General features: G+C 40.8%; 1 protein-coding gene across 5 annotated transcripts in view; it reads left to right on the forward strand.

Moving 5' to 3' along the window:
- The window catches only part of ARHGAP28 (Rho GTPase activating protein 28), a 201,189-nt gene that overhangs the window by 162,822 nt on the left and 24,441 nt on the right, over positions 1-13,926 (forward strand). For all 5 annotated transcript variants that reach the window (XM_057700454.1, XM_057700451.1, XM_057700452.1 and 2 more), the window contains 5 exons: positions 1,163-1,305; positions 3,866-4,031; positions 4,128-4,219; positions 6,437-6,514; positions 11,560-11,722. In XM_057700454.1, the coding sequence (XP_057556437.1) occupies positions 1,163-1,305; positions 3,866-4,031; positions 4,128-4,219; positions 6,437-6,514; positions 11,560-11,722 (642 nt within the window). The remainder of the gene's footprint in view (positions 1-1,162; positions 1,306-3,865; positions 4,032-4,127; positions 4,220-6,436; positions 6,515-11,559; positions 11,723-13,926) is intronic.

Consider the following 13,926-nt stretch of genomic DNA (forward strand, 5'->3'; position numbering starts at 1 on the left):
GAGCAGTCTGGTGATTCGGAGTACCAGCTTATACAATCACGACTGTCCAAAGAATGTGTCCATAGACCCTTAAGAAGTTAGTCTTATTTAGCAATTAATCTTACTCTAATTTGAATGCAAGCCTCTGCATAGAGTGAAAATCGTAACTGTGCCCTTGTTATTTTCTAGTTCTTACTGTCCATTTATTGCGTTTTAATCAGTATTACTGTCTAGAATTTTAAATTCGTTGATTTACAAATTTCTCCATTAAACGTTTAATTGAGATTAACTAGGTCTTCTATCATTTCTGTCTTTTATTCCTTTTCTTCCATTTGGTTTTCTTTTAGTCACTGTCTATAAAAGAGGGTAAAAGAGATGAGCATTTTTTTTGGGTAATCAAATAATTCTTTTCATGACATATGAACAGTTTTGCCAGGCAGTGAAACAAGACAACAAGCCAAACTCTTAGTCAAAAATCAGATTTAGGATTACTCAAGTGATTTCACTTGTTTTTGGTAAGGAATCCATTGTCTTAATTTCAGACTTGAGAGAAACGTGGATACGGGACAGTACTTGTCACCCATTTAGCTTTGTAATGTGCATCGTATGAGGTCAGGTAACAGATACAAAATCACAAGAATTAGGATTAATTCACCTGAACAAATCTAATAGTGAAGGACAAACTGAATTTGAAGACGATTTAAGAGGCATAGTCCAAAGTTTGGGAGAAAACCCAAGAGGAGTGAACATAGGAAGGAATTTTCTGTGGGGCCTCCACGCTTTCTCCCTGTCCTTTAAGCTTTGGCTTTCCCAACAGCAGCAACGTTGGGTCTAGATGGACTTAATTTTCATATCATAAGAATATATTGAAATATTCCATCTTGGACTTTCTAATAATCTTCAATGCTTTTCACGAGACATAAATATCTAAAATTAAAAACATCAGATTAAATAGAAAGTTTGTTTGGATAATCATTATAGAAGTTTGTTCATATGGAAGTCTGATGACACTGCATTAATTGCTTGACTGAAATCATTCTGGGTGAGTCTAATGCTTTTCCTGGGATGTAAACATTCTAACATGCTTATAAATTAACTTGTAAATATTTTGTGCTTATTTTACAGTAAGTGGTATTGATTGATTAAATGGCATATTAAATATTCCACATCCTTTGTTCTTTAGATAATGAATATCTAGAAAAGAACATTCCACTAGAAGCTGAAGAGCTGTCCTTTGAAGTGTCTTATTCAGAAATGATTACAGAGGCTCCAAAAAGAAATACATTTAAGAAGTCTGATTTTAAGAAAGAAGACTATGTTTTACCTGTAAGTAAAACCTTTCATGATTACTCCACTAGCTTCTTATGACTTTTCTGTGGGACAAACTAGGATTTTGTAAAAAAATTTCTTTGTGTGTGCACAAGGGCTTGGGGAAAGACCAGGCCTCAGTGTTGCATCACACTGGGGACATGATTTGTTGTGCAGTGCACAGCCTGCCTGACTGTACCTGGCAGCCCTGGGTTGAGGAAGAGTAGTGAGGGTATATGCTTGAATAGGATTTCCACTTGGCTTGTGTGCTTTCATGCACTTTGTATCTTTACTTTACTTATGGGTTGATGCCGATTCTAACTGTAACTGTATGTACCTACTTGTGCCTTTAGAAGCCACATGTCAGGATGGGGCACTGCAGAAAGTCACAGTCATGACAGCAGGAAGTGAGAGCTTATAAGGCAGACACTAAAAATTCATCAAAAATAAATTCAAGGGACTTCCTAGGTGGCGCAGTAGTTAAGAATCTGCCTGCCAATGCAGGGGACATGGGTTCCATCCCTGCTCCAGGAAGATCGCACATGCCACGGAGCAACTAAGCCCGTGTGCCACAACTATTGAGCCTGTGCTTTAGAGCCCATGAGCCACAACTATTGAACCCATGTGCTGCAACTATTGAAGCCCACGTGCCTAGAGCCTGTGCTCTGCAACAAGAGAAGTCATGGCAATGAGGAGCCCGCGCACCACAACGAAGAGGAGCCCCCACTCACTGCAACTAAAAGAAAGCCTGCACACAGCAAAAAAGACCCAACACAGCCAATAAAATTAATTAATTAATTAATTAATTAAATAAATTCAAGAATTTATAATATTGTGGGATGGGAAAGTAGAGCTATATACTTCATTATCCTGAAAGCCTCATTATATGTATCCAGGATTTTATATCCTGAGAGCCCAGTACAGGAAGTAGGTGATCTATTTGCTACTCAATAAATGCTTTTGAAGAGTTCAAGATGTGGAGTCCTGAATATTCTGTGCTGATCAGGGTTGAATGCACAATGAGCAGGGCTCAGGCGGTTTCAGGGCTAGAGGAATGAGTCATCTAGAATCAGGCAGAGGCTTTTCCCCAGGTGGCCTAGACCATTCCCATGATGGAGGGAAAGAGGACAGGGCAAGAACTGTAAGACCCGCCAGGTGCCTTCTGTGGCCCAACACTGCAGTAGGTATTCTAGTTGTCATCATTCTAGTGATTACTCCCATTTTACAGTTGAGGAAACTGAGGCCCAAACAAGCTGAGTAACATGCCCAAATCTTCACAGCTAATAGGAGGCAGAAACAGGATTTAAATCTACACATGTCCATCTTCAAAACCCCTCCTGGTCCCTATGGAGCCTCTATGTTGGAGAGCACAGTGGCGTTCTGGGGCAAAAAAGGGAATCCAGCTCTGGACTCTGGTTTCAGGGGGAGTCCCTCTGAATCTTTGGAGAGAATTGTCCAAGAGAGGATGCTGACCCGCAGTCTCCTCATCATGTGTGTCTTCTCCTGAGTTTAGGCTCACCTGGGGTGCCGGGCAGCCTCCATGAGTAGGGTTTAGCACGTAGTAATTGCCTAATAGAGGTTGCAGTTCTTGTGTTGTTGTTGTTGTGTGTTATTGTCATGTGGGGCCTTGGTCTCAGAAAGAAGATAAAATAACCAAGTGTTTAATAGCACAAGTATGTCTCAGACCACACCCTATGTTTTGTTGTTTTGCTTTTAAATACTTGGAATTTCAAAGAACAGTTGAATGAATGAGTGAATGAATGATGCTTAAAAAACCCCAAGGAAGCTCTAACTTAGGGAACCTCTATGGAGAATGTATACTTACAACTCTAATTTAAATAACTATGGGATATTTCTACTTTAGCAGTTTATTTTTCAATACCAGGTTTTCTGAGAGCAGAGTATCTGTTATATATTTTATATATACTTAAATATAAAACTTATATTTTACTTATATAATTATGTATTATACTTATATAATACTTATATTTTATTATTATTACTTATATGTAACATCTCTGTTGTTTATTAATTACAAGAACAGTCTCTTTCGAAGGTCTTACTTCGTATCGTCTTCACAATATTTCTGGACTGTGGAAGGGTTTTTTATTGTTGTTTTAGTGTACTTTGTTTCCTAGCATGGAAATGGAGAATATAACAATATCATTGTCTTCAAAATGATAGTAGGATTATTTGGCACTTTCTATGCATTTTTTGTTTTTAAGACTATTTTGAATTACCTAAATTTGATTTTTAAGGAAGAATAACTGTTGTCTCAGCAAGCAAGTGCAATCAGTTTCAATCGGGAAATTACCTACAATCTTTACATCACAGTTGTGATGACGATGTTATAGTATACGTCAGACCACTGTTTTGTTTCAGTTTAGTGTGATGGTCATCTGCAGATGTTCTACAGTCATATTCAGAATCTGTCTAGGATGTAGCAGCTCCTCAGAGATTTTTTTGCAAATAGGATGTCTTGTACATTTAGATTTTGAATGTCCAGGTGGCATTTGAATGAAGGTATAATAATTTTCCTTTGCCATAAAAAAATAAATATCCTCAATATGTATTTTAGAAATTTATCATTCAGAAAACCAGATTTGGCCTAACCGAAGCAGGAGATCTGTCTGCTGAAGACATGAAGAAAATCCGCCATCTGTCTCTGATTGAATTGACGGCCTTTTTTGATGCCTTTCGAATTCAACTGAAAAGAAACAAAACAGAGAAAGTAAAAGGACGAGGTATTAAGACTTATTCTGATTTTAACACTTTGACACATGGGAATAAGACAGTGCTTTTCTGATTCCTTTTTCTTTCTCGGCTATTTTACAATGAAGACAGTGGGATTTTTGGAGTTCCTCTTACAGTCCTGCTAGAAAATGACCGAAGGAAAGACTCTGGAGTGAAAGTTCCCCTCGTGTTACAAAAAGTGAGTACAATGTAAACAAAGGGGGAGTTAATAGAGCCCTGTGCTTGCAGTGTGCTATTTGTAAGCCCACTAATGAAGTTCCCTTTAGATGTAAAGACACTAAAGCCCTGTTAGGACTCAGGCCTTGGTGACTTTCAGCTTTCCTCCAGGCATCCATTTCCTCTGTGCCCAATCCGCAAGCTCTTGGCCAGTTTGCCCTGCTGAGAACTTCTGGAGCCTGTCACGTTTCTGACCATAAAGCTCCAGGTGATGGACACAGGTGCTCTGTTACTTGGCTTCCTTCAGTCATATTTGTTTGACAATTTTTAAAATGTTATTCGTGTTTATATATGTGTTTATGTGTGTGTGTATTTGATTATTCTGTCCTGGATAAAGGATGATTATTAATTATTAGCAGTCCATTTACTAATCTTACAAGTATTCGCTGAGCCGTATCACCAGTTGGGTGTTTTAAAATGTGTATGTATAATTGTTTAAATGAATTTTCCCAACAAAGCTAAATAAAGTCTAAAAGTCAGCTTATTCTAGTGGTGCTTTTGGTTTGGGAAGTTTTGAAACGATGTTATCTGAACTATCACATGCTGTTACCTCTGTGACAATCAGTGTGAATGGTTCATTTGCTTTTAAGTCACGTTTTCTATAGCCCACATTTTACACTGGTATAATTAACTATGCATTTATCCAACAGTGACATCCGGTGGCTCAATTAAAATTCCAAGCCCTAAGCGGAAATCTTGTTGAATTTTAAATTCAGTTGTTAAATGATATGTGAAAATACTGACTGAGGAAACATACTGACTTTATTCACAATAACAATTCTACGTCTCTTTATTATCTTCCTCAATTTTGCTACCAATACCTCAAATTGAGCTACTCCTCAAATCAGGTGATTGGCTGCCAGTAGGAGCAGGGAGGATGGCCAGGAGGCCAGAGGATGCTGGAACACCCTGTGCGCGTCTGCAGGGCACCTGCCCTGTACCCGGCTGTCTGGTCTGGTCACATGTGATCAGCACCGAGGCCCAAGAGGTCGTATCATCTCCCTTCTACTGGTGAGGCAACAGAGGCATCGTAGGGTGAGATAACTTACCCAAGAACACACAACCAGCAAGGGGTAGATGCAAAAAGGAACACAGTATACATATCTATCCAAGGCCAGATATATCTATCTGGTTCCTTGAATTAGAACCAGATTTATGCCCTTTGTCCTCTAGTGAAAGGACAGAGTCTGAAGAAAATGCATAAAAATCTAAGACTTAGAAGATTCAACACATGAATTTATATTGTTAAGTAGGAAAATCCCAGCACGTGGAAGGTGCACAATAAATGCTAATTAAACTAAATCTGGTTTATCTCATATTAGCTTCTCAATAGATACTGCTCCTCATTTAAGACAGCTTGAGGCATTGTTCTTCCACTCCTGGAGGAGAGTCTCTTCTTATGAACATGTTTCTTCCTCCTAAATATCTACTTCATTACATACCCACAGGAACTACCTTAGTTCCAGGCACCATCATTTCCTGAAGGGAAAATAGCAGAGACTCTGGATCCTGTTCTGGTGGTGTGAACGTGGGCACATTCTTTATCCTCCCCATGCCTCAGTCTCCTCAGCAGTAGAATGGGGATACCACTAGTACCCACCGCACAGGATTATTGTGAGGGTTACATGAGTTAATGTATGTAAAGTGCTGAGAATGTTGTATGACACACAGTAAGTGCACAATGAATGTTAGTGTTTATTATTAATTAGTGATACATCGTCGTTGTTATGTGAGAGTTCATGAGACCTATCAGCCTTTACAATTGGTCAGATTTTGGGAATTCCTATAGTTTCTTAGCCAGCATAGTGCAACTAATGATAGTAAATTTCAGATCTTTTCTTATTGGTCAATCTGCAGAAAGAGATACAGTATTCAGATCTTAAAATAGTTAAGTAGGAGCATACTTTCTTGGTTAAGAGCACAAGCTTGAGAGAGTTGGTGCCGTTACTTTTAAGGTTGACCCAGGGAAAGTGGAAAACAGCTCTGAGTCTCCATTTCCTCACGTGCAAATTGGAGGCTGAAGTTGACCTCCTGGGAGAGTGTGAACGTCTAACTAGGCATTCAAGTACCAGGCACGTATGTGTCTGGTGATGTATTGTTGTGTTCATCATCATTATTACTTTAAATGTTTGTGACCATATGGAGGTATTTATTTTTATAACGTATCATTGCTTTCTAGTTCTTTGAGAAAGTTGAGGAATCGGGTCTGGAATCTGAAGGGATTTTTCGGCTTTCAGGATGTACTGCCAAAGTCAAGGTACCAAACGTTTTCTGTCTTCCTCATTAGAGATCTCAGCTAGCTCGACCCAGTGCAGACAGGCACCAAGTGTCTAGTTGTTTGTTGTTGTTGTTTTTAATACTATCACTTGACCTTATAGAGCAGCGGTCCCCAACCTTTTTGGGCACCAGGGAGTGGTTTCATGGAAGACAATTTTTCCACGGCGGGGTGGCAGGAAATGGTTCAGGCCGTAACGTGAGCTATGTGGAGCGATGGGGAGCGGCAGATGAAGCTTCAGTCGCTTTCCTGCCCACCGCTCACCTCCTGCTGTGCAAAGAGCATTCCTGAGAACGTATGATTAAATCTTGTTCCATGATCCCGAGTTGTGTATCCTTTTAAGTTAAAACAATAACAGTACAAAACCAACACCAGTGAAACAACACATCAATTCACCATCAAAAACCGCTGCTTGTCTTTAATTTGGAAATGTTGAAACGTCCCATCATTGTTTTTTGGGTTAAACAATTTTTTGTGTTCTTCTCAATCATGAAATTCACTAAGCCAGTATTAGATGATCCCTGATTTCCATTGTCAATTGCTTTAAATTTAGAAACATTCTTTGGCTTTCCTTTTAATGGAATCCTTATAAGAATTGGTAGGAATGCCTGTAACCACTAAAACACGCACTCAGCAGTTCTGAAACCCAGTTCCATTTAAGGTAATGTTAGTTTCTATGTGTAAAACCACCCGTGTAATATGAATTCCTTGGCTTTCTTACTTCTGTATGGTGGAAAACTCTTCAGTACAGCAAAGAAGAGAATCATTTCTTTTAGAAAAGAAAAAGCTTTTCTCATAAGTTTCCAGTAAGAAATCCCACTTTGTCTGCTGGTGGGCGTCATGATGAAGCATCCCTCCCTGCCCTGGGTCACTCCCTGGTGGGTGGATGTGGATACACGAGCAGTTCTAAGTAATGAATCCTTGAGAAAAGAATCTCAGGGAGAGGGAAAAGTGAACTTGGTTGTGTTTAGAACTATTATAAGGAATTGTGTAGAGGCAGGAAAACATCTCTTCATTAATTCATTTTGGCACATGTTTTGAGAAAATCTATTTGTATCAGAAGTCTCAGAGTTTTTATATAGAAGTATGACGAGATATTTTGGAAAGTGGAAACTGAGACTAAATAGGCTGTGTCTATTGGAAGCTCCAGAAAGCAGGTGCTGGGACAGAGTTAGGAGTAGAAGAGGGTTACTGGGGGACCACGCTTCTCTAGGATCAATGGGGAGGAGGCGGGCTTGGGCGGGCTGAGCCTCAGACCAGGTGCAGGTGGGACCCTCGTCCTGTGCCCTGTCAGCCCCCACACTGCGCTGTCACTGCCGGGGCTGCCTGTAGGGAAGGGTCTGAGGTCAATCGAAGGTGCCAGCAGCTGGGGAGTCAGCTATCTGGATTTTTTGCAGATGAACAGCCAATTTTTTTTGAAGGGAGACCTGAGCAGTGCTTTGCCCTTTGCCAGCGACAGAGAGGGCAGCACATTTGGGGCAGTTGTGACTTCCCTGGGAATAGAGATTACCAAACGCCGGCACAAGTTCATTTGGAAGGCAGGAAAATTCCTAACGGCTCCTTAAGGTCTGTACTTTCTAAATGGGACCTGCTTTTTGTCTCAGGTGTGGTTTTTATATATACTTCTAAATAAACGTACCCTACGTCTGAGGATGAAGGCTATCACTAGTTTTGGTTAAGGCTTTGTGGCTGTATCTGTAGAGTCAGAGAACCGGTATGAAGTCAGGAAAACGAATTTCCTACACGGAATTAGACTCCAGCCCTCTAAGCCTCCTTTCGTAGCAGGGAGGTTGTATTTGCACATATTCTTACGGGCGCTTGCTGTGGGGGTGGGGGGTGGAGCATGATGGAGATGACTTTTTGAAAATAATCAAAAGGAGAAAACATACGACAGTTCTTATGTATATGAAGTTTCACATCATAGCACAGGTTGCTTTTCTTTAGCTAATCTTTGACTGAAAAATACTCATCAAAGGCCACTGTTAATTCCTTTAACATGTTCTAATAGGCACATGCATTCCTGAACCACATTTCGGTAAAAGTCCCTCTTGGCCCTTCATTGGTTTTATGTAATTTCAGCCTATTGGTTCCGTCTCTCGTGAGTCCGAAAAATGTAATCCAGATGTTTTCGTGGTTTGAGCTCCAGGAAAGCCGATGTGGAAGAACTCCGGGCCCGTGAACAGAAACAGGGGAACATTGCGGTTAGAAACGCATTGTAACTTGATAAGAGTAAAAGGGTCTTCATTTCTCCCCTTTGTTCAAACTTTAAACTTAAAAAATGTTTTTCATCTGTTAGACTATTTTTCCTAGGCATGTGCTTGGGGAAAGAAAGTTAAAAAAAAACCTCCATTGTAATTATCCTCAAACTGTGCCAAGTGGATGACACTAACACCAAGGTATCATTATGAAGAACCCAGCCTGGGTGGTGCCCTCAGGCCTGGTTAGACTCACAGGGGAGCAGCCCTGGGGATGCAGCCGGTGTTAGCCGCACGGGGCACACGACTGCCGAGCCCATTCCTGGACCTGAGGCCTCAGATCATTTGGAACCAATTTAATGCTTTGGTGTTTCCAGTGATTTTCTTTTCCAAAAATGACAGAAATTTGAGCCAAACACCAGGGAATATATTTTATGGAAGAAGGCAGACTGGTTCGACATGCACGGTTTTCTTTTTTGACTCATTTCAGTTATTCGGAGGCTGCTCTAAATGTTTTACAATGATGTTACCTGGTCTGCTGGTTTCCCTTCCTGAACTGGTTTTTGAAGCTGAAGGCGGGTTATTTGCCTTTTTATAAAATTACCTCAGAAGTGGAAGCAGGTTGGGTATTTGCTCAGGAGAGATTTAAAGACATGGCTCCTGACCCTTGCCTGGTGTTCTCATTAACAGTGGATAGAAAGCACGACTTTTTAAAAACATCGACATGTCTCTGGCAAGGAACACTCAGCCAGAGACATGTCGATGTTTTTAAAAAGTCGTGCTTTCTGTCCACTGTTAAGAACAAACGCTCAGCCCCTGGTCCATATGGCTTCCCGTTTAGGACCACCGTGGACTTGTCAGCTCTGCGCCTGCTTCCACTGTGCTCTGGTCCAAACCTCTCCATTTGGTTTCACCCTGACCATCTAGATAAGATGAGGTGCTGTTATTAACCCGAATATCCACACCACACACATGTGAGTTTCCCGTAGTAATAACTCGGTTGTGACAGACCGAGACGAGGGGAGGGTAAATGCACCAGCATTTATTGAGTGCTCTCTGTATGCAGGCCCTGTCCCCTGAGCTCTACATTATAGTATCCAGTTTAATCTCTGTGAGGTCTTTTTAATATCCCTTTTAAAAAAAATTTTTATTGCTCTTTATTTTATTTCTTTATTATTTTATTTTTGGCCGCTCTGTGTGGCATGTGGGATCTTATTTCCCTGACCAGGGATGGAACCTGCAGCCCCTGCAGTGGAAGGTGGAGTCTTAACCGCTGGACCCACCGGGGAGGTCCCCAATGTCCCTCTTATGCAGTGAGAAATTTCACAGCCTACAACCAGGCAGTTTGGAATTGGGATGAACACCTAAAGAATGTGGTTATAGAGCCTGCCCTTGACACTGGTGCCATGTTGCCTCTTAGGTGCAGGGAAGCCCTGACAGGGTAGCATGACGGTCCCCTCAGTGTTCCAGGCAGCTTCCTGTGGCGCAGGCCTGTGGGAAGTGGATTTGAGTCATTCTGCTCTTGCCGGTGCTTCCTGCCCACTGGAACAACAATTTTGCCTTTGCTTTACGGCAGTGGTACGAGGCAGTGGACAGAAAACGTTTGCTCCTCCCCCCTCTACTTCCTGCTAACACCTCGGTCGGCCCATGACGCCAGCGAGCAACCTGAGAGTCATCGCGGGCTTTCGTTTCTTCCTCTGAGTCTCATAGTCAGTGCATCACAGATTGTCAAGAATTTTCCTTGCTAGGTGTTTCTTAAATGCCACCTCTTTTTTCTATCCTATAACTGCTTATCCAGGTTAGTCCTCAATTATCTGTCCCCAGAAACTGCTTTCCATGCCTCTGGCCTGCTTCCCAACCAGCACCGAGCTCCTCACTCCCCCAGATCACTTTTCCACCCTGCTGTCAAAAAAGATAAATCTCACCTTCTTATTCTCTAGCTTCTCTTGCATGTTCAAGGCTGGAAGAGTTAGGCTTCTCATGAGAATAAAGCAAAGGCCTTAAGGATTTTCACAGTTCTCTCTCTTTTTTTAAAGTGTTCTTTTTGAAGCAGTTATTGTCATTTGGGGAACTGAGTATAACTGCAGGTATTATTGGTAAAGTCTGTAGTTCAAGGGAACAGTAGAGTGGGGGGCACTGGTCATCAAATGAATTAATAATGTAAAAATGCATAACCCAAGTAAAACTTAAGGATGTTTAGTGATTTTTTAAAAAAGTACTTGCAGTGTTCCAAACCTTACGAAGGATTGGGCAACCGTGCAGGCATGTGGAGGACATGTGTATGTCTTGGCATAAAACTTTGCTGTAATTGCTCCAGGAAGGGGTCATTGGTGTGCATGTTGCCCTGAGGTCAGAGTCCCTTGGTTGGGATATTTCTCATTCTGTATATGAATTAGCCAAGAGGCATACATTGTTGATCTAATTTAGAAATAGAAGATGAGGTGGCAGAAGGAAAGGATCATTGGGGAAAAAAGGGGGGGCGGGGATGGAATGGAGGCTTTGTCAAAATCTAGCGGTGCATTTATCAGGTGCCAGTGGACCGTGTTCTGCCAAAACCATATAAATGAAACTATAATCTGAGTAAAGAACTTTTGTATTTGTGTAGATGGTGAATTATTTTAAGATTAACATTATTCTAAAAGGATTTTAGAAAACTTTTTAAAAAAATACATTCAGAAATAGCTATTTCAGTTCTTTAATCATGTTGAAAAAAGATAAGCTTAGTAGATATTGGCTTTTCAATCTAATCACAAAAATAGTTTATGTAATAACAGTTTTTAAAGAGGGAGAGGGAATCAGGTGGTAAAACTCACTATTTTCTTTGATTTTCAGCAATACCGTGAAGAACTGGATGCCAAGTTTAACGCTGATAAGTTTAAGTGGGAGAAAATGTGCCACAGAGAAGCGGCAGTGATGTTGAAAGCCTTTTTCAGAGAACTACCCACCTCTCTCTTCCCTGTGGAATATATACCTGCCTTCATCACTCTTATGGAAAGTAGGTGGAGGAAGTTAAGTGTGAATGGACTAAGACACAAGGTCAATAAAGTGGCGCAGAGCAGAAGAAAGATGCATTATCAGATGTGATCATAAATGTATAGATTTCCTGTTTCCTGGTACCGTTTGGTGAAATACTGAGTTTGATGGTAAACTGTCATCTCTTCTCATGTTGATATTTGTAAGTCTGGTCGATATGGTTTAGAGGGTTTTATAATCATTAAAAGGCAGAGAGGGTTACAGAAAGACCAGGCTGTTGAGACTGGAATTCCTGCTTAACCGTCTGTTAACCATGCAGTCAACCTTTCTGAGCTTCACGGCTGCACCTGTAATTACAGATAATAATTACTTGTCAGGGTTGTTGTGGGTATTGAATAAAGACATCTAGTTATAATAGTCCTTCAAAAAGTATAAGATCTCTCCCTTCTTTAAATCCGAGGTTCTGGGTTTGACAATGTAGCATGCAATAAGAAGGTGTTTTGTCTCTGAAAATTATAGTATCACATACTGTTTCTGAAACTGATAAAGTCACGTAGATGAGGCCTTAATGGAGGTACTTGGATAAAAAGTATAGAAACTGGACAGCGTGTGTTGTATCTGGCTGTCAGAAAGTAATTTCATCCTAAAGGTTGAATATTGAAGAAGGTGTGACAAGAGAGAAATTTAGAAAAGTAGAATGGGGCTACATAGTGTGGGCTTTGCGACAAACCTGAGGAATTCAGGGGTCATAAGCCTGAATGTGTACAAGCATGCTAAGGGAATGGTGATTCTATATGAACAGAAAGGGACTGTGGCCAGATTGAGAGGACACATCCCATATGAAGAGGCTGGACACTGCTGAGCTCTAGATGATGGTTACCATGCAAGAGTGAAAGCCAAAATCCAGGCTTTAATGATGAAACTCTTCATTTGAAAATGTCAGCCACAAGTTCAAATTTTAAAACATTGCATGAGCATATCAAGTGTTATCTGTATCTGCCAGATGGCAACCTTTTGCAGGTTGACCAAAAGTAGAAAATCCTTAAACTCACGAAGAAAGAAAATAGTAATCACATCCTGAGTTGTATGACAATATTTGTCCTCAAAATTAGTTGGTTCTAAATCTTTAAAAATTTTAACTAAACCAGATTCATAAAATAATCCTTTGTGTCTTCAGAGAATAGAATATGATAAGATAAGGCAGTCCTTTTCTAAGTTTTAATTGACATGCTGTGACCAGTATCTCTCTTCTCTGTAAGGTGCAGTATTTTTGTTTTATGACAGAGAGAACTAGTTCTCTTCATTCTTTTTTATTTCAGATATTGTATATTTTCAGTTCTAGAATCTCGTTGCTACTTCAAAACTATTTTTTATTTATCTGCTGACATTGCCTACCTTTGCATTTCTTCATGTCACTGAGCGTAGTTAGGACAGCTGCTTCATAGCCAGTTCCAACATCTGAGTCATCTCAGGGTTGGTCTCTGTTGACTGTCTTTTCCCTTGAAAATGGGTCACTGTTTATGTCACGTAAGTTTAAACTGTATCTGGAACATTGCAAATATTGTTTTGGAGACTCTTGTGTTCTGTAATATTTCTCCAAAGAGTGGAGTTTTTTGGTTGGTTTTGTTTTTTGTTTGTATTTAAGCAAACAGTTTGCTATTTAAGCCTTACCTGTGCTACTCTACATGTGTATGGTTTATGGGGTAAGCCAAGATTTGGGTGGATTCTACACTGTAATTAGGGCCTTTTATCTCTTGACCTTTCCTTTCTGGAATTCCCCATAACTTCCCAGTGGCTGTGGTCATCCTGAACCCTGTCCTCTCATTGTTCAGGCCAGAAAGATGGGGGTTTTCTTTTGGAATTTTAGCCACCTCATGCCATGCTGTCTATGGCCTGACCTCAGCCTAAAAGCCAGAAAACTGGACACTCTCCCTGTGCCATTCCCTAATTCCAAGTGTCCAGTCCTCTCCTAAATCTGCCTACTTGTGTTCGTTCTCCACTGCCTCAGGCAGTTGTTTTCTGTACAGAAAGTACAGCGTCTAGAGTTGTCTCGAGGAGGGTTGGCTGGGGAGGAGCAGCACACCAGCAGCAGAGCTCCCTCCCTTCACTTGTAATCAGAGAAACACGGGAGCTTCTGTAAAGGCTGCTGTCCTGGAAAAATGGGCTGCAGAAGTCTTAGCCTCACCTTGACTTACAGTTTATTATATACTGAACAATTCATCAAAA

This window comes from Hippopotamus amphibius, chromosome 11 (assembly GCF_030028045.1).
Source record: "Hippopotamus amphibius kiboko isolate mHipAmp2 chromosome 11, mHipAmp2.hap2, whole genome shotgun sequence".
NCBI classification, from domain to species: domain Eukaryota; kingdom Metazoa; phylum Chordata; class Mammalia; order Artiodactyla; family Hippopotamidae; genus Hippopotamus; species Hippopotamus amphibius.